Source organism: Ambystoma mexicanum, chromosome 13 (assembly GCF_040938575.1).
Source record: "Ambystoma mexicanum isolate Mex_15411 chromosome 13, UKY_AmexF1_1, whole genome shotgun sequence".
Lineage (NCBI taxonomy): Eukaryota > Metazoa > Chordata > Amphibia > Caudata > Ambystomatidae > Ambystoma > Ambystoma mexicanum.
In genome coordinates, this window is record NC_090938.1 from 707,225,732 (window position 1) to 707,247,344 (window position 21,613).

General features: G+C 45.4%; 1 protein-coding gene across 2 annotated transcripts in view; it reads right to left on the reverse strand.

Moving 5' to 3' along the window:
- Positions 1-21,613, reverse strand: part of LOC138521761 (E3 ubiquitin-protein ligase TRIM17-like) — an 870,777-nt gene that overhangs the window by 660,554 nt on the left and 188,610 nt on the right. Inside the window, exons 3-4 of one of the 2 annotated variants that reach the window (XM_069634826.1) lie at positions 21,242-21,311; positions 16,352-16,449 (exon numbers count right to left, since the gene is read on the reverse strand). Coding sequence is in view for 1 of the 2 variants with exons in the window: in XM_069634825.1 (XP_069490926.1) it covers positions 21,242-21,302 (61 nt within the window). In the remaining variant the exon portion in view is untranslated. The remainder of the gene's footprint in view (positions 1-16,351; positions 16,450-21,241; positions 21,312-21,613) is intronic. The other variant, XM_069634825.1, reaches the window with a different exon arrangement.

The window sequence follows — 21,613 nt, forward strand, 5'->3', positions numbered from 1 at the left end:
AGATAGCCGACACCAAAGTAGGCTTCCATGCACTGGCAGGCATGCCCAATTGTGTTGGTGCCCTGGACTGCACCCATGTAGAATTGGTAGTCCCCCATGCCGTAAAGGCGGTGTACCGCAATCGCAAGCAATACCACTCAATCAATGTGCAGATGGTATGTGACTTCAACAAGATCATCACACATTTCTGCGCCCAATTTCCCAGATCAACACATGATGCCATGGTGCTGCGTAACTCCACGCTACCCCGTCACATGGAGCGACATGCTGGACCATGTGTCTGGCTACTTGATGAGTTGCCTGAGTGGGCCATGGCAATGCATTGCGGTAGGGATGTGTTGCGATGCATACCCCACCTGGTTGGGAAGGGGGGGTGCATACCCCACCTGGGTGGGAATGGGGGGCTGCATAGCCCACCTGGGTGGGAATGGACGGTGAGTGGAGAATGCACGCAGAGCTAATGACACCTGACCTGAACCTCCCAACCCCAATATGACACATCATTGGCACACATCTGACTACTAACGCATATCAATGACCGCATGTGAGACGCACAACCTGACCAGCATGTGTATGTCAAGCAATGCATGAATAAACAGGATCGCTACTATACCAATGTGGCTAGTGTGACCATGCACAGTGTAGAATACACAGCATAAATGGGAGGTTAAACATTATCGTACGACCACAGTACATCCGCCTCAGCATGCATTATTTCACCCTGCATCATCTATTGAACGCCATCCAGTCTACCACACCTCATAGCAGTATAGTATGCATCTAGATAACATTTGTGCATACGTACAGGGACATGTGCATGTCCACACCAAATAGCTGCGGGCATGACTGAGCTTCCTGGCAGCTCAGAGTGACACACACCTATTTGTATTTGCTTGCAGGTGATGGAGGATATCCCTTGAGGCCGTGGCTACTCACTCCTGTGAGGAACAGCCATGAAGAGGAGTACAATCGGGTTCACACCCGTACCAGTGTTGTGATTGAGCAGACCTTTGGCCTGTTGAAGGCGCGGTTCCGCTGCCTAAGCAGGTCTGGTGGAGCACTCCTTTGTAGGCCTGAGAAGGTGGCAAAGATCACCATGGCCTGTGTCATGCTGCACAACATGTGCGTCCGGAGAAATGTACCACTGCCACCTGACATTGACATGCATGCACCGGGTGAGGATGATGAGACGGAGGTGAAGCAGCACCCCTGCCAGTACGTGATGCACAGGATGGCCATGCAGTACGCCAGTCACTGATTCACGAATACTTCTGAACCACAGGGACTATGATAGACATGTGTCAGTGACACACTGGGTCCATGTGGACATGCACACAGGGAATGTTGGGAGTTGGGCACTGAACACCGTCATACATTAAATGGATACACACAAAATGAACAATGTCCAGGCATTGAATGTTTTTTCTCACAACGGGTGTATTGATTCAAACTGCAAAAATGTGACAACCCCCCCTAACCCCCCAGTGAACTCCCAAACCCCCCATTAAACTACAAGCCCCCCCAGTAAACTACAAACCCCCCAATAAACTCCCCCAAATGCTCCCATTCACCCCCAACACCATGTGAGCCACTCCCATTGTCCTCAAAAACTATTTGCAGGACTTCTTGCTTTCCGGTGGCTGCATTTCAGTGTGCCTCACACTCATTCTCGTAGGACGCACAGGGCTGGTGGGGACAGAGGAAGCAGGTGTGGTGGCTGATGAGGAGTCGGTGGGGATTTCCACGCCTGCTGCAAGTCGTGGCCGCTGCTGTGGGTGTGGGCAGCTGGGTGTCGACAGTGTCAGGCGCACTGGCTGTAGGTGTGGGCTGCGAGGCTGCCCCAGAGGTGGTGGTGTCAGTTGCCCTTTTCTGTGGCCGGGACGTGGATGCCCTCGTGGTGGTGTCCTGGCTGGCATCTTCTCCATCGGTGCCTGGGGGGGTAGAAGAAATGCAGGGCATCAGTGATGGTGTTACATGCCAGATGTATACTATGGTGCTGTGTAGTATATCATTAATCATGCATTCATGTCTTACAGGTGTGTCACACAGGGTAGTCTGAGTGGGAATTTTGACAGTTCCTGCATGGCAGGTGGCATGCCGTTGTATTGGAATTTGTGTGATGTATTACATGGGCACGGTCTATGTGTGTTGGCTGTGTGCTGGTTATGGAATTGGCACTCGGCATGCATTTCTGTCTGTCAGGGTTTGCCCTCCATCTGGACTTGATGTTCATGTGGGTGTTGGGACATGAATTGCCTTGCCTAGACTCTCTTCCACATCACGTGTGCTACGTCATGGTTTCCCCTACAGGGATCTGCAGAGTCACTCACCTCCTTCTGGTGATGATGCCGCACAATCGCCACACCGTCACCTATAACGGACTGCTCCACAGCAGCAAAAACACCCAGATCATGCTTCAATTCCCCGATCAGAGAATTTAATGTTCCCACCATTTCCTCTACCCTAGCAAGGGTGAGGTTTGTCATTTCAACATTGTTGGAGATGTTCACTATTGCCAAACTTTTACTCTCACACATTGGGATTTCATTATCTTTACCAGCAAGAGCTACCTCCTGGGATGGCAAATTCATAGACCACATTGGGGGTCATTACGACCCAGGCGGTAAGTACGCCAACTTTACCACCATGGTGTAAACTATGTTTACACCATGGTGGATGGCGGTTTTACCGCCTCATTCCAAGGTGAGTGGGGCGGTAAATCCCCATTTCCCATTTTACCCTTCCCCATTCCCATTTTTGCCCCATAGGGCATAATGGGAGTGGGGAAGGCGCTAATTACGCCACCGTAAATTACGGTGGCGTAATTAGCACCAAGGCGGTTTAGCGCCATGGATTTTAATGGCTGCTAAAAGCAGCCGTTAAAATCGGAATCAGGCGTTAAGGGTTAACGACGGCGTTAACCCTTAACGCCTGAGTTGTAATGAGGCCCATTGCGTTATCTACCTGTGCACCAACAGATCTTGTGGGAACCCCAGCAGTGACAAACAACCCCAAAGGGTCCTCCCCACTCATGGAAGGCAACCCAGGATTTAGGTGAGGACCAGGGGCAGGGGATTTAGACCCCAGGTCATTAGGAACCTTTTCATCATCAACCCTCCCCTTTGCCTTAGCCCTATGTTCTCCTATTTTGGTTTTCGGGAGGGTTGGGGGCCAGGTTAGTTTCTCTATCCCGGTTCCCTCCTCAATCAGTGGAGCAAACCTACTGTTGGTCGGGATTGGGGATGGCAGTGGGGGAATGTTCTTACAGCTCCTACCAGGGGGTACTTGCCTAAAGGTATCACAATTGGAGATAGAAGATGCTGGAACATTGACACTTGTGGGCGCATTGCACTCCAAAGGGATGACGTAACTTTTTCCCTCCCATTGCGCCGGCGGGTTCGGTACTTTGTATCCTGGTAAAATAGTACCAACTTCCAGATGTGCGGGTAAGGACACAATTGGACTGCTACGGATTAGCTTTTTCCTACATCTCAGCAAAGGATAAAAGTTTATTGGAGGCTAATGAGGGAGTAACCTTTCTGGATATAGGCAACATCTCACCACCAATGCTCTCTCAAGGTGCATTATCCAATGCAACCCAGTTACTAGCCATATGGGGTGATTTCCTAACACCAATAGCTCCCTTGTGTCCAGTAATTGGGCTATATCGTTGGGACCTAAGTCATACAGTAACTGTGCAATTTCCTTAATCATCATGTTGGCTTGATCAATGGGATCAAACAATCTAGCTAACTTTTTCCCATGCTGGTTTATGGAGGGGGATATTGGCGCTTTGCGTTTGGACATAGTGAAAAAAAACAGTTGGATAAAGAGAAGGCTTTACAACTAATTGGCCACAGGTCGACCAAAAGCAAACACAGCTCATGATAATTAAGGTTAAAAAGGAGCCTCTTTTACTACTCCTCTCTATGTATAGAGCTCCTCAAAAGTAACCTAAAAAGGTGTTTTTAGGCTTGGCAGCTGAAATGCAACAAGAGGAGGAAAATAGCAGAATGGATACTACAAAACTCAATGATATATCACTAAAGGGTAAAATGAAACAGTTGCAAATGCCAATCAACATATAAATAGACATGCATCTAACAAAATCCTTCTAAATCACTCTAAAAAAAGTTCAGAGTCCAAACTTCAGTGTTCAACGTTCAAAGTTCAATGTTCTTTGTGTAACAGGGAAAAGATGGCATAAATAAAATGGGCTGGTCGGAGGATAAGAAAACATAACTAAAAGCTCGAGTGTAGCAATAAAATCAACAATTTCGGCAAGGAGTTCAACAAGGCACAAGCAGGGGAGGCATGCCCGACTGGTTCGGGGACAACCAGAGTCCTATACCCCCCTGTAGTAGTAGATGCAAAAGGAAAGCCGTTGGGGTCACGCCTGCAGCTGCACCTGTGTGTGCATGGGTGGATCTGCAAGTGGAGTGATTCCAAGGTGCTATTAGTGGGGTCTTTGATGCAAAAGGTGACAGGCTGCCATAGATTTGAAACAGCACGGCAAGCGACACTGGCCCGGCCCGTCCAAGCATACAGGGCTCACCTTAGGGGATCCAGCAAACGTTTCCTCCAAGCTGTGTTTGGATAACAGCTGAAATGCAGGAGCAGGAGCTGGTTGTTGTTTCACATGCCGTATGGTGAGTCGTACCGTACAGGACTTAACTCCTACAAGGCTCCTGGCCAGTGTCTACCATCAACAAACAGCGACAAACAGCACCCTGGACTTTGCCATTAAAGTAGGAGCAACATTATTCAGAGAACTCCAATCTCATCCGAAAGTAAAAGTCTCCCCCCAACTGCTAGGACACATCCCCTCAGTAGGAGGGAAGAAGCAACTCCAAAAGCATTCTGTCAAAGTTGGGTGTTAGCGGTGAGGTGCAACTTGAGACTGCGCAGTTAGCAAGGGGCTATTGTGTATGCATCTATACTTTGATAGATTCAACGGAAAGCAAAGAAATGTGATGAATGACTCAAACCACAGGGAATACTGTAAGGGGGGGCATGGTATCTCAAGTATGACACTGACACAAAAGGTACAATTTGTAAAACCTTTATTTAATTTTCCGTCTTTTGAAAAACTCCTACTTTGCCCTACAGCTAGGATGGGAGTATCTTGACCATCAAATGATAAATAAATCAGTCCTAGCTGAGTCTGTCAAATCAAATTGGCCTACACTAACATAACCTAATGCCTGCCCTATTTAGTGAAGACATGGTATCAAACAGTAAGACATACAGAAGTGACCATAGTTCAAGGGTGTTTATTAAACTTCAATTGGGTTTGAGAAACGACTGTCTAAATCTAAATCTAAGATGGGAGCGAGCTACGACCATCAAATAATAATAATGCAGTCCTAGTAGTGTCTTGTCAAAATAAAAGGGCTTACACTAATAAACCTATTGAGAATCCTTACTTCTAAATACAAAATAGTGTGGGAAACAATGGTATGAAAAGAAAAGTGTTCAAAAAATGATATGTCAGAATAGCTAAGCAGTTGAATCGTCTTCCCTACGTTTTCGCACAGGACAAGGCGGCACACTGAAGCTTAGCACTGTCTTGTGCCTCTCTAGCACGAGGGTGCAGTTCACAATCTCAACATCAGGGCCTTCTGTACCAAAGTCTCTTTACCATTCAAAGTCTCTTATTACATAGGGCCTGATGCAACAAACATACATTCAGAGTTCTTTTCTTCATAGGATTTTCTTATGCACAATTTCACAGGTGACCCCCTGTTCATCCTGGGTTCCCTCTCTGCCGGGCTCAGACCCCTTTTCAACACAATATTCCACTTTTCGGGTGACTCTCTGTTCACTCCGGATCCCCCTCTGCCAGGCTCAGATCCACTTCAATACAATGTTCAACTCTTCCAAGACTTTCCTTTCTGCATCAAAAATCAAAGACTTTCGAATGTGCGCAGGATTTTACTTGACCCGTCGCAGGTCCACTTCGACTCACAACTCTTTTCTTATTACAACTCTTTAACTTTCACTTCTGCCGATTCTCGGCTGGATACATTCCAGAGACCTTCGATTGTGCACCCACGTAGTGCCGTACCACTCTGTCAACGGTATAATATCTTTCAAAGTTCAAGCATTCATTAGCAGTTCAGCTTTACTCGTGTCTTTCATCATGCAGGTCGGTAACGATGTTCGTTCCAGTGCTCATTATACAATGTTGCTGCTTGCAACCTTGGCTTCAACACAGACCGGTCTTATATCGGCTTCCCCAACTCACCGGCTTTGTTGCTTTCTTTATTGCCTTTTTGTTCTTGGAGCCAATGATGGTACCACTGCGGCGTCTGCTGCTCCCGGACTTTATAAGTCACACGGGAGGGCTCTGGATATCTCCGACACAATACAGGATTCTTAAGCTTGGTTTCCTGACCTTACACTTTCAATCTTGAAGGTTCGAGAGTAACGGTTTCTTGCCGAAAAGGTCAAGAGATTTCCCCTCCTTGTGAACTCTTCTTGGCTTGCCGTCTTTCAACCCTCGTTCAGATGCCGTCTCGAAACTGCTACCCCTTTGTGTGCTTTACCTCGCTCAGAGTATGCTTTCGTGCTCTGCCTTTTATCTGTGTGGGGAAGTCTAATGGGAGTCAGGTGTATGGTGTTATCAGTAATTGCCTGACCTTGCCTGACCATGGTAGTGAGACATGTGAGGTACACTGTTTGGGTTTGAGTATTTGAGTTTTAAAGTATCCTACCTCACCATCCGGTGTCCCACTCGCACTCCCTGATGACCCCTCATCCAAGTGATCCTCACGCACTGGTGCACCCCAGGGAACAGGATCCAAAAGCAATGGCCATGTCCTGTCCTCCTGGATGATATATCCCCGGGGACTAGCAGGTGAGACTCCTTCTGGTTTCTCAAATCCACTTCCCCTATGCAATGTAGCCGCATCAGTTTCGCAGGGGAACCGGGAAAGGAAGTTGACATTCCCTTGGTCCTTACCTTTCCGGTGTTCCACAGCGAAACAGTAGGCTTGCAGGTCGAAGAACCATTGCATGACTCAAGTGTTAGAGTCCTTTTCATTGGCTTATCCATACTAATGGGGAATGATCTGTTACAAGTGTAAACTTCCTCCCGAGGAGATAGTATTTTAGATGGGCTATTGCCCATTTGATGGCAAGGGCCTCCAATTCCAACACAGAGTAGTTTTTTTCACCTGGGAAGAGTTTTCGACTAGTGAATAGGATATGATGTTCTAATCCATCACAAATCTGTGACAAAACTGCTCCTAATCCTGAGAGAGAGGCATCGGTTTGTAGCACAAACTCTTTCGAAAAGTCTACCACCTTTAGGATTGGGTTCTGGTACAAGGTTTGTTTTAAATTGTTGTAACGTACATGGTCCTCATCAGTCCACTGAATTTTCTAAGGTTCAGCGTTCTTTAATTTATTGGTTAGCCTAGCTGTTCTGTTGAGAAATTAGGGATAGACCTACAGTAATACCCAATTAACCCTAGGAATGCCCTGAGGTCTCTCTTGGTTTTAGGTGTTGGTATCTAGGACAGCTTTTACTTTTTCTTTTTGGGGCTGGATACTACCATTCCCTAGAAAGAAACCTGGGTATTTCAGGGCTGATTGAGCCAGCTTACATTTAGATGGATTAGCAGTTAAGCCGGCTTTTCTTTTTTTAAACTTTATTTGTAGGTGCTTGCCCAGGCAACAAAAGAAACAGTTACAGTGATAGGGTAATTACATTTGCTATTGCTCACATTGACTTGGTACAGGTTGACACATAGTGTACCTTCAGTAGTGCCATAGGTAGTTATATTACATCTTAGAGGGGTTGTGAGGGAAAAGAGGCTAATAACTGTTCAGTGAGTCCCCATTGTCTCGAACATTTGCCTGCATAGATGGCAGATAATTACAAAATGATGCCCAAATGTCTATCGGTTTACAGTTCATAGGTTGCAGCGAGGACCACTGCTCTTCCTGGGCAGATGCCCATGTGATGTTCCGCAGCCATTGTGCCACGGTCAGTGAGGTGGGGCATAACCATAGTAACAATATACATCTAATTGCCAACAAGATACAGGAGCTCGCAAGCTTATGAAAGCTGTGGTGCAGCAGCTTGAACCTGTGGAATAAACAGCTCAGTGGGGTGGCTAAATGGTGCAATCGAATATCACAGGCATGGTACCACACACCCCTCCCCAGAATGCTCCTAGTTCAGGGCAGTTCTATTGCATATGGAGATATCCTGCCCTGACCGTGCGACATCTGCCGCAATGGGCAGAGCGAGTGTGAGAAAAGAGGTGTTGCTTGGCCGAGGCGTATTTATTTATTTTTATTTATTTATTTCTATAGCACCGAAGCCCGCGGACATCAGGGCGCTCACATAGACACAAAAGGTACAGACATAGTGATGAGACAAGGCATCCGGTCTCAATTATTAAATTATGAATCAAGGAGCTAGTTTAACAGAAAAGGCATGTTTTTAATGTTTTCTTGAAACAATTCCAATCTGACGTATGAAGGTAGAGAGTTCTAGAATACTGGAGTCTTGTCCAAAATTGTCCAAGATCTTCCTAGAACTCTGGTCCTTTTGGATCTGATTCCTTGTTACAGGTTCAGATTTGATGAGAGAAGTTTATTAGTGAGCCCATTTTGAAATTGATACATTGTTGTATCGGCAGCCAGTGTAGGTCTTTCCTGTTGTTGGCAATATGAGACCTCCTAGGGATGTTCATAGCGATGTGAATGGCATCATTTTGAATTACTTGGCATGTCTGAATGTTAGACTTGGACGTACCACAAAGTAAGATGTTGCAGTAATTTAATCTTGATAGAATCATGGCCTGTGCAATTGTTACTGCATTTATGTTGTTGATATAGGGCTGTACGGAATGCAATAGCCTCAAATGCTAATTGCATGTTAAACTGAGGTTTTGAACATGAGAATCTGAATTCATCGATGCTTCCATAAAGACTCCTAAGGTTTTCACTTTCGTTTGTATTTTGATCCTATTGCTTTGGAACACAAAGTGGGAATAGGCTGGATCTAATTTGGTCCTAGCTTGAGGGGAGCCAAAGATGAGAAGCTCTGTCTTATTGCCATTAAGGCAGAGCCAGTTTAAGGACATCCCATTACCGATTGCCTTATAGATGTTTTCTAGAGTTTGAGAGTCTTGCTGATAATCGCCACTTAGCTCGATGACCAATTGCATATCGTCGGCGAAGTTCGAGAAGAAGACTCCTAGCGTCTCCAGTAGAATGCACAATGTGTGCATGCACAAGTTAAAGAGGAGGGGTTATATTGAAGCACCCTGTTGGACTCCAAATTTAATTTGAGTGGTTGAGGTGGTTGAGGAGGTAGCTTCGCCCCATTGTACCTTGGAAACTGTTAGACAAGAAAGATTTGATCCACTCCCGTGCCTGTTCTGAGCAATTCCCTTGTTGATATAGATATTCTAATAGTCTATCATGATCAACGAGATCGAATGCCACTGGTAGATCCAACAGGATCAACATCACAGCCTTACCCTTGTCAATGATCTCCAGCATGTAATTCTGGAGATCAAGAAGAGCAATCTCGGTACTATGATATGGACGAAAACCGGACTGTCTAAAGTGCAGTTTGTTATCGTTTTCCATAAAAACATGGAGTTGATTTGTAGATGCTTTGTCCAGTATTTTTAGAAAAAAATGGCTATTAGCTATTGGCCGGAGGTTGTTGGAATTAGTGGGGTCTTGATTTGTTTTCTTTGAGATGGGCGTGATGGTCACTTTCTTGATGTCTAGTGGCACCTCCAGGTCTCGAAAAGAAGCGTTAACAAACTGTAAAAAATGGTTTGAAAATGCTTTTGTGTTGAAGAATAATTTTAGGCGGTAATAGATTTAGTGGACAAGTGGTAGGGTTCATAGAATCGAGCAATAGATTCATATCTATTGATGTAATAGGGGCAAAATCGAAACTTGGGGACTGATCAATGGAAACAGAATCTTCGGTTTCTTTAAGTTCTACCATGTTGTTTGAAAGGCCCTGTGGTGTGTTAAGACTCTGATTTGCTACAATTTTGTCCCTAGCGTTGGTAATTTTCTCTTCAAAGGCCAGTGAAATCCGTTCACAATCTTCTTCTGAGATTATTAAGGGAAGTTCTGTAATTTTAGGTTTTTCTAAGGATTTCACGATGCTAAATAATTTCTTCGTAGAGTTGGAAGCTTGCTCAATGCGAGTGTTATAGAAGTTTTTCTTAGTGTCCATTATCCAGTGTTTATAAGGTTTTTCTAATTTCTTCCATTCTTGTCGAGTGGTGTCTGATGGCTGTTTAGTCCAGCTCAGTTCTAGGGCTCTTTTTTCTTTTTCAGCTTTTCCAGTTTGGGTGAGAACCAGCTTTAGTGATTAGGATTTTCTCTTACCATTTTTATCCAGATAGGGACAAGCTTATCTAGTATTGTTAAGAAAGTATTATTAAATACTGATTAAATGTCATTAGTTTGGTCTGATGGCAGTGTTTTAGCCATGACTGACTGAATTCCATTTGTGAATTCCAACGAGCTCAGTTTCTTAAAGTTACGGCCTCTAACTAATTTCATGTTATTACTAGACTTAGCAATAGATGTATGCAAATGCATTGTGAAACTAATTATGGAATGATCAGACCAGATACATGGTAAAGTGGTAATAAGTGTAATGGTACCTGTGAAGCACCCTAAATTGTATTAAGCGAAACTTGGAATTAAAGGAGACAGTCTGAGTCTGTAGGCATTTAGCTTCCCACATCTCGTCAGTAATGTCTACGGGCAGGTCCTTGGCCCAGGTTTTACAAAGTTTCGTAAGCGGCACTGTAATAAATCATATAGTCTGGACACACCACCACGTGTCGAGGTTCCGGCCATAATAGCTTCTAGCGATAGTTCATCAGGAGGCAGTATAGGGAATTCCGACCAGGCTATTTTGGCAGCTCTGTGGAGTCCCCCATATTGCAGCCAGCGCACGGAGAGTCTCTGTGTGGGCCTTGGCAAGTCTTGGAGTGTAATGAAGGACCCCATGCTGTAAACATCTCTCATGACTGCATAACCATCCCTCTTCCACTGCCGCAAGGCTGCTTTGTCTATTTTAGGGAATGTAGGAAAGAAATTCCATAATGGAAGGGGCGGGGATTGTCCAGCATACTCCATATCTTGCCCCAAGCCAGCACTGTCGCAGGAATGGGGTTGATAGTTGCCAGATCCTTCCATACCAGTGGTAATATTAGTCGCAGGTTAACATGTGGAAGGTTTGTGTCAGTATCAAACCAGTCTGTTGCATAGTATGCTTGTGCTGCTACACAGTATTTCTAAAAGTCTGGGGCGGCAAGCACCCCCTGTGTAAAGGGTCTAGTTAGTGTATCCCATTTAAGTCTGACCGCCCTGTGTGTCATAAGAAATTGTTAAATGCCACCTTCAGTGTCTCGAAGAACGTAATCCCAGGCCACATTGGTGCATTCCAAAAGTAATACTAGAGTTTCGGGAGGGTAATCATTTTAAAAAGCAATACACGTCCGGCCAACGTGAGAGGAAGCTTTGCCTAAGCGCGGAGTCTAGCCATAAACTGGGGTAGATATACCCCATAGTCGCGGGTGCTGGGTGTCATGTCACAACAATCCCAATGTATTTGATTTCAAGGGGCGTCCAGGCGAAACCTATAAGGTCAGGCAGGTGAAGCAACCATAGCATCAGTGAGAGGGAATAGCTCAGATTTAGCACAGTTGACTTGAAGCCCGGATAGGGTTCCGAAAGCTCTGACTCCTGCATGATTTGGGCTAGATTTAGTGTGGGGTCTCGCACAAATAAAAGTGCGTTGTCCGTATACAGCGAGATCATTTCGGGTTCCCCCAGGAGTCTGATTCCCCTTTGAGAGTGTCTATGCTGGATCGCATCTGCAAGGGGTTCCATCACATTGCAAACAACAAGGGACACAAAGGGCATCCCTGCCGAGTTCCACTGAGAATGTCAATGGGATCTGACAGGATTCATTTATATTAATTCTAGCAGTGGGAGATGCATATAGAAGTTGTACCCATGATATGAATTGGGGTCCGAAGTTACATTTATGTAGCACTGCCCACATGAATTGCCAGGATGCCGAGTCGAAGGCCTTGCGCAAATCTAGGGTCGCGGCAACTGCCTGCGCTTCCGGTTCTATCTGGGCCAGTATATTGAAGAGACGTCTTAGATTGAGAGCCGCAGTGTGTCCGCGGACACACCCGGATTGGTCCGGGTGGATGATGTGTCTCATGTAGGGGGAAAGTCTAAGTGCAAGGACTTTTGCAAATATTTTAACGTCCGAGTTTGTGAGGGAGAGGGGTGGTAAGTCTCACATTGTTCGGCTAGCTTGCCGGGTTTCAACAAGACTGTTATCACAGCCTTTCATAGTGTGGGGGGGGGGATTGTTTTCAATGTACAGGATTCTTTCCACAGGGCGGTCAATTGGGGGGGGTAAGGTGGGATTTAAAGTGCTTAAAGAAATCCATAGTGAGGACGTCCGGTCGGGGTCCTTCCCAGGTGGGAAGGATTCAATGGCAGTGGAGATCTCGTGTGGCGTTATGGGCCAGTCATTGACAGTGGTAATGGGTCTAAATATTTATATATTGTGGGGGGGGTTTCACAGTGTCTGTATTGGCATATAATGTGGTATAGAAGGAGTGGAACACTGTGGTCACCTCAGAGGAGGTGTGATAAAGAGCTCCCGCCACGCATGAGTGAGATGTGACGTGTCCCCTGACTTGTCATATCATCCTAGCTAGCAGTCTACCAGGGCGCTCACCTTCCCCATGTTGTCTTGCCATTGTCACGCTGTCAAGAAATGTCTGTTCTCTGTCCGTGAGTGCCCAGAATATGTCAAGCTCTGCCTTGATGTCTCAGTGTGGATGCAAATTGCTGCTCGAATCACCTTAGATTAGTTTCGCTAGTATGGACATCTCGTCGTATAGCCTTGAGTAATCACGACTCTGCGGCCATAGCCATATCCCACATGTAGACTTTAAAGGCCTCCCAAAGGGTTACCTGTGTGCCTATTGAGCCAGTGTTTATCTCAAAGTAGTCCTCTACGCATCTATTTCAGCTTTGAATATTGGGTATAGTAACACCTGTGGTTTAAGCCGCCATACCCTGTTAGCACCAAGTGTATTTCCAGTGTCTACGTCAGGGTGATTGGGAGTGATCATAGAACGTTCTAGCTAATATGTCCGCGCTGCTAAGGTGTGTTATGAGGGTAGCAGATACCCACGACATGTATATATGGGAGTGGGAGTGTCCGGTCCGGTATCTGTGTCCGCAGAAGCTGCTGAGCCCCCACAATCCCCCAGAGCTGTGCAGGCAACTACTGAAATAAAACAGCAGAAGTCTTAACAACTCCAAGGGAAAGGGGGAAGTGGAGAAAACAACAAAAGACACAGGTCATGTTACGCTCACCTGGTTCCCACGGGGGCGTCGACCGGAACTGGGCCGCTGTTATTTCCACCAGCGTGAAGTGTAGCGCCGAGATGACTGACTGGACTGACCCGCTCAGCCTAGTTTGTCTGGCTCGCAAGAATATTCTTCTGCAAAGGAGAAGAGGAATTAACCACCCGTGGAATTGAGTGACAACCCACCTTCCCCACTCCCGTTGTCTTCCCACTGATCACTCTTGATGTCCCCTCCTTAGTCTCACCTGATGGTTTGGAAGGATGAGCTCTCCATCCTGCGTCGACCGCAGGGGCGCGTTGATGACCAGTTACTTCACTGGCGTAGAGGAATTGGCAAGTTCCAGTATTGACTCTAAAGTCCAGTTGTTCATAAGAGTTCAAATGTCTGCTCTTCACTCTGTCCGATTCCTTGCAGGTTGCCGATTAATCCACTCGAAGATTTCCAAATGGCACTCGGTAAGATTCAGGTAAGTCTATTGTGTTTTCCCCTTAGGGGCCAGGGTACAGCTATGAAGCAGAGTTGACTGTGCCGACCCAAGATGAGGTGAGACCCCCGTGGTAAATCAGGTAAGTTTTGTGGGGGGTAACTAGTATTGTCCTTGCTTTCTCCCCTTAGGGGCCGGGGTACGGCGATGAAGCAGAGTTGACTGCGCCGACCCGAAATGAGGTGAGTACCTCCCGTGGTAAATCAGGTAAGTCCTTGGGGGTAGCTTGTATGGCCTTAGAGAATCCCCTTGCTCACCTTGCTGTCTTTGTCTCGTTAGGTGTTGGAGGGCGGCCGCGAGATGGAGAGAGCGTGATGGAATGCTGAAGTACCGCCAAGCAGGTGAGTTCAGCGCGGCGCCGTAGAAATGCAAAGCAATGCTTCAAAGACTTCTGTCTTTCAGTTCCTTGGCGAAATGGATCAGGATTCAGGTAAGGATTTAAGTTAAAACTCCTGTTCTAACCTTTATCCTTTTTGTCTTCTTGTTTCAGGAGTCCCAGGACTGAAGCGGGCATGGCTGAAGACTGGAGCTGCTGAAAACACAGTGAGCGTTACGCTGCAGCAAGCAGAATAACGCGAAGCACATGTGGCTGTCCGGGCGTGGTTTAAATAGCCTTGGAAGAAGATCCAGGTAAGTATTCTTCCACAGCCCCACCCAAGTAACAAAATAGTCCCTTCAGTAAAATAGTCCCTCCTAAGCCTCATTTGGCTTGAGTCTTCATGCAGCATGGTCTGCCTCAGGTGAGTATGCAGCATGGTCTGCTTCAGGTAAGTTATCAATAATGAGACTGGCTCCCATGGCGTCAGGACTGACTTTATCTTTATGAGCCTGGCGCGACTGTACCCAAATAGCCCCTAACTGGGGCTTTTGGGCATGCTCCAAGTGGCATGATGCCTGCTTCCGGGCCTGCTGGGCCTGGTCTGGTCTTCCGGGGACAGGCATCATGACAGGTCACTCATCTTGTTGTCGAGAACCTGCAGAGGATAAAACAAATTACGTTAAAATCTCATTAACTTACTACTTTTCTCCCACTAATCCCCTTAAGAATTTAGAAATACCTGTATAGCCTCCCTGAAGAGCTGGAAGGCTTGTATTGTAATTGCTTCAGGATGGATTGATGAAAACTGAAGTAAACTTCTGAATGCAATTATACTGAGGTTTTGCTTTCCATGACTCTTACACTCAAAGTTCATGAAATTATACTGAAATCAGTTCAAGTTGCAAGTTCCTTAAAAACCTAGTATTTCACATTTGCTTTAACCATTAACCTTTGCTTCTTCAACCAAGAAAGGATGCTGTTGTTAAAACATATTACTTAGAATGCTCTCAATCTCAGTTTCATGTCTTAGTGTATTGAAACTAAACAGTTACTTAGTGAAAGAAGATTAAAGGGAAAAAAAACGTTGTCTTCTTATATAGAGCCTTTTGAATGTTTCCTCTCATATGTTACAAAGTCACTTTCTCTTTGCTTTCATATTTTCTACCATGCGTGTGGAAACCACTCTTCTCATGAACTCTTCTACGCATGCGTATTGGAAGACACAGTTTATTTTTACTAATTGAATCTGCGCAAGCGTTATGAAAACTGCTGTTCTTTTATATTTACTGAATTTGCGCCAACATATTTAAACATTAATCACCCACTCAAATATCAATGGCGAGTGGTTGCGATCACTCGATGCCGTAAACACCAGTTTATTGGGATTGAGCAATATTAAATTGTCCATTTCACTACTTCTCTGCACATGCTCAGATAACTCTCCTCATTTGAGCATGCGCGAGTAAATAGTAATGAGCCTAAATGAACGTGACATGCATATTTACTGAAATTAACACTTATTGAATCACAGTATGTACATGAAAGCGTCTGAGTTCACTAATACATCGCGCATAGTTAGAATACGCTCTCCATCTCAGAGCATGCGCGAGTGAATAGCATTAAAACTAAGAACTTAGTTCTATCGCCGCTATGCGCATCACTTGAAGGATTTACATAAAACCTCTATTCATGAGGTAAGACACTGTCACTGATCTTCTGATACGATTCAGATTTCATTTGCTTCAAATTTCAGTTTTTACAAGTAATGAAATTACTTTCAATTGAAGTAAAGCCAGGATGCAATGTCTTTTGCATGTATCTAATTACCTAACCAATTACCTAAAAGTTATAACAAGCTGAAAGAGCTTTGAAAGGTTACTTCTTAACTTGACTTGAGTAAAATTAATTCCAATTAACAGATTGACTGTCTTTAAAGATTGACTTGAGCGCTGCGCTCCCACCAAAGCTCTGCATGCCTTGTCCCACGAAGATCAAACACCAAACCTGCTTCTTATGTAGTTCCAGATTATTTAAATATTAGAAACTTAGGTCAAAACTCAGAATAGAATAATACAGGACCTTCCTGATGAAGGTTGAACAATGAAAGGCAGTTTAGAACCTTCAAACTGCTCCCACGTCACCTTATCTTCCGATCACCTTGCAACATCTTGGTAACCAATCAGATTCCTGCTTGATTCCCTCCTTCCTTCCCTCCATGCTGGATTGGGACAATCTCCATCTGATAAAATGATAGTTAAGGAATAAACATCAACAAACACTGAGAACAGTTTCAACTTAAAAGAAAAACAAAAAGGGTAAACCAAAAAGGGTAATGAAACCTAGATAAATGAAATGAAACCCGACAGGGAGTCGTGTACTCAGGAATAGAAAGAGTATTTGCAGGTTGTTAGGTTGATCATCCTCCAAGCATCTACCGTTTCAAGATCATAAATCCACCAAGCCCACTCGTATTGACTGGGCAGCCCAAGTCAGTTGCCGAGGCGTATTTCTGGACCTATCCAGCTCCACGTCCACTATTGTATTAAAGTCGCCACCCCACAGGACTGGTATTAGGGGGTATAACGGCAGTAGCTAAAACACTTCTGAATATAAGATCATCTACATTTGGACAATATATGTTCACTAGGACTATTTCCTGCCCTCCAAGCACGCCCGCAGTATCACATATCTCCCTAGTGGATCTAAATGTGCCCGCTTGTGGGCATACGGTATGGGCTGATGAATAAGTGTCATTACCCCCCTACTTTGTGTCGAGTAAGTGGTTAAGTATCGATGCAGGCCCCAAATTCTGGCGAACCTCTCGCAGCCCACCGCAAGTGCGTGCGTTTCTTGTAGAAACAGAATGCGTGCTCTGTGTCATTCCGCATACAGCTAAGAGCACTGCATTTTAGTCGTATTGCCCAAACCCTGTACATTCCAGCTCATCAATTGCAAAGCTACAGCCGCCATTCAACCAGTGAGCATGATAAGCCATATGCCCCATATCGGTCAGTTTCAAACTGTGCAGTGTAGCCGTAACTATATAGTGCTGCTCTTTGTCAACAAACGCATTTTCTGTTTAAACAACCCACAAACCCCCTCCCTCATCCCATCCCTGCCTCAACACGAGGAATGATTGCCCCACTTCCAACATCCCAACAATATCTGCAACTTTGCATGGGGGGCTGTCTGCCGACCTAGGCCCGGCATCTACACGGCCTAGCTTACATTTTGACAAACAGGTTCCGTGTGCATACTTCCCAAGTGTACAGAACTAAGCAGTGGATTCCCGACAGTAACTTCGGGGGAAGTGCTAATGGTAACACAGGTGGTTAATGCCCACCGTTGGAGACCCCTCACAGATCAATCAGTAAAGAGGCACAGGAGTTTGGGTAGTGTGTAATCTAGGATCAGCCTGGAAAATGTTTGTCCAGAAACTTCATGGCCTCTTCGGGTATAGTGAAGAAATAAACCTTGTTGCTGTGTTCAATTCTCAGATTAGTCGGGTAGAGCATGGCATACTTCACGTTAAGGTCTCAGAGTCTCTTTTTCATGGCCATAAAGGTCTTGTGTTCCTGATGAACAGTGACTGAGAAGTCAGTGTACAAGTGTATTCTGTTGAAACCCAATAATAGGTCGCCCATAGCCATCGCTGCCCGCAATAGCGTATCCCTGTCTCAGTAATTGAGAACTCAGGCTATAATTGGGCGAGGTGGAGTGTCAGGTTTGGGTTTGGGGGGCGAGCGTGCAGTGGGCCCGTTCTATTGCAAATTGTGGTGATAATTTGGGGCTATCCAATAAAGAAAATAAGGTGTGTTCAATAAACTCTTCCATTGGCCCCTCAATATTCCCTTCCGGTATACCAATTATGTGTAGGATGTTGCGCCTTGATCGGGATTCAAGGTCCTAATTTTTCTTGCCTATGGATAGCACTTGTTTCGTAAGCGAGGTGACATCGGCCCTTAGGATAGCAACTTCGTCTTCAGTAGTGCCCATTCTCGTTTCAACTTCAGTTATGCAGGCATCAGTTTTATCCATCCGAGATTTTATTGGGCTGGTTGTGCCGCTCATGTCGTCTAATTTGGTGAGAATAAGAGTGAACCCTTCGCGCATGTATTCCATCACCCGATGGAGTTCACTGGGCTCGCCCGACTACGACTCCCCGCCAGACGCGCCCTCCACCACCTCTGCGCCCTCAGTAGTCTTGGGTGCTGCTTTGGCGAACATGTTCATGGAGCTCTGTTTCTTCCCAGTTCCTTTGGTCATTGTTGCGGCGTTCCACTGACGGGGTATTAGGAGCAGGAACAGTTAAAGGCAGGGGCTCGGTTGCAGTGATGATGGTCTTATTCCAGTGGAACCAGGGTCTGTCTGGGATCCGTGAGCTGTTGGAATGCGTCACTGCCAACCCGTCGCAGGAGTGTTCAATTAGTAGAGGTGCTGCGGTGCTGGCTAAAATGGCTTTTATTGTGTAGCAAAGTTGTAGTGGCAGCAGGGTGTGCTCTGCCCTCACCTCAAGATCAGTGTAACCATAGATGGTGAGTAGGAGCAGGGAGTGTAGCGTTGCACCCCGGCAACAAGCAGGCACATCACAGATACCACTGACCATAGGGTCCCCTCACCCATCGGCATGGAGGCCAGTAGGGCCTGAAGCCTGTAAGGTAGAGCGATCAATCAAAGCCATGGACTCGCTAGATGGGTGGGTGTATGGTCCGCATCAAAGAGGATTGAAGGGTGCCGGGGCTGTTGGCCAAGGGGTTGCTGGTGTCCTCCGCAATGTACAGACTTTGACCTGTCTACCCTGAGATTCAGCGGCGGTGAAGGTGCCACGAGCGCCGCAGGGCTAGGAAGCGCAGTATTAATTCCACCATGCAGCCGGTGATCACTTGCAGAGTTCAAGTAGGGTTATATCGTTTGAGCTATGTCGCCTGCTGCACTCAATAAAGTATGATATGCTGCAATCTAAAATGGGCGATGCTGACAAAGTCTGCAGAGCAGTGTACGCAGATGTTGTAGAGGCGTAGTGTCCAGTGGTGCAGGGTAGAGCCCTCATAGCATTTGTGTCAACATGAAGGGTATATGTGGCACAGTACTTAGTGAGGCGCGGGGTGCTACAGCGGCCAATAGATGAGATCAGCCCAGCACCCCCTACAGCAAGCTGTCCACTTGAAATGCATCTTTCCTTTTTCAGAAATAATTGTCTGTATTATCGGCTGCACCTCAATATCATGCCCCGTTTTGAGCTTTATTCTGCAGTTTCTGTGAATTACGCACAAAGCAGGCATATATCTGGAGGTATGACACACACTTCCATTTAGGTTTCAATTTGTGGGACTCCATTTGCCTTCTACTGTAGATCACAACATTTACCAACCGGTTCCAAGTGTTCGGGCTCAATTGGAAGTCACTAGAACAACCTGACAATTTGAGTAGTGTTCAAGCTATGGTAGGCACTGCAGTATAAGTAACAGGTGGAGGTGGCACTTATGCAGCAATATATAGGACTAACCAATTAGCACCCAATCACTTCAAGAATTTGTAATTGGTGTTATAAAACAGTGCTTTATGATTACAGCTTAATTTTAAGCATACTCACACTGGGTGTGGCAACGGCCAGGGTATTAATCATATATTACAACATTACAATGTATATGATATCGCATTGCATTGACTGGTACCGTATATTCTTCTTGTTTCTGTATTTTTGTTCTCTTGTCTTTTTCGTTTTTTGTTCATTATGCTTGCCTGGTAATGTTATGGTTAAATCCAAAATATTTCACCTCAAATCACCTCTGAAATTCTTTCCATGTGATTCCATATCACTTATGACCCATTGATGGATTTTACCTCTTTTTTTTTTTGTGTCCCAATTTTGTTGCTTTGACAAAATGATTGCCATAAATCATGGCCACTGTGGGAGTAATGTTAAAATGGTGTATCTACTCTTGGTTCATGTTGATGTCTATGATGCTAATTGTACATAGAGCCTAGAAGAAGACTTTGAAGGTCGAAACATGTGTCAGCTGTGTAATTTACAGATGTCAAATATGGGCACGGCACCCTACAAATATTGTTGGATTAAAAATTAACAATCAGTACAGTGTATAATTTAAAACTAATGACAAAGGAGACTTCTATAACCAAAGTCTGTGTCCCATCAAGGCATAGCAGCTTCTGCATAATATGCTACAGTGTGTTTTCAGACTGTGGGGGAGGGTTTGGCTGGCTGTATCAATGTAGCACCAATTTGTACAGTACCTTATTTTGTTGCTAAGTATTAAACGAATGGAGGGATTCAAACATTTTAGGATGAAGAAAAGGATTGTGTTGCCTAAAAAGATGTAACAGTGAAAACCTCTATAGAAAGCCTTGTAATCAAGGGAACTAGTGGAGGTATAAACACAATCATAAACATATATCTCAGCTATCAAGACAATCTGTAAGAGGCCACACAACTCTGCTTCAACCTCCAGGCTCCTAGAGGGCGAAGCAGGCTACATCAGGGAGGGCCCACAGACTGATAGACAAATGTTTCCAATTTCTGGAAAAAAGAGATTATCTTTCGGTCTTCAAATTCATTATATGTAATCCTTATTTCCCTCCAACAGGTCCAACAGTCATGGGAGATGTCATGGCAGAGGTACTCTCAAACCTACATCTTTTATAACAAGAAGTAGAAAATATTACTAGACAAGATGAAACAGTTGCGCTTACAAAAGAAGGAGGCAGTGGAGGTCTTACTTCCAGCACTTTCTGAAAGAGAGGAAAAACAAGAAGCATAGACCTATCCTGAACTTCAAAAATCTGAACATTTTATGTAGCAGAAATGTTAGCTGGTCCCTCTGAGCTAGATCTTACAAACCTTTAGGCATGGAGATCAGTTGTGGGGCTTTGATCTAAGACATATGGCGGGACCTCACGCATTTCTTTACAGCATCCATCCAACAGTGATAACCTAATGCAGGGCAGAGGTAGCTGCTCAACAGAGGAAGAATAGAGTTGCAGACAGTCCCCTACCTGGCAGAATAACTCACCATAGATTCCTACCAGCAGCAATTCTTTGAGGATGGTCCAACAACTCTGGATCTGCTCCATTCACTGGGCCTGTCGGTGAACGAGGAGATATAACAGTTAATCTGCAGAACTAGATTTGCCTCACTGGAGCAATACTGGACACAAAACTGGATGAAATGTCCAATCAGGGGAGACATGTTCGAAGGGACCCCTACTAAGCCCATTGAAATATATGGTTTCTTCCACCTAGGTTGGAACACTGGAATGACTAAGGATGAAGCCATCCCAAGTCCACCCTAAAGGTTTTTGACGGCAAGCGATCCTGGATAGGCCTATCATCAATCTGTCCGATAAGTGAATACAGAGGTGGTGGAACTGCAAAGCCCTAAGTT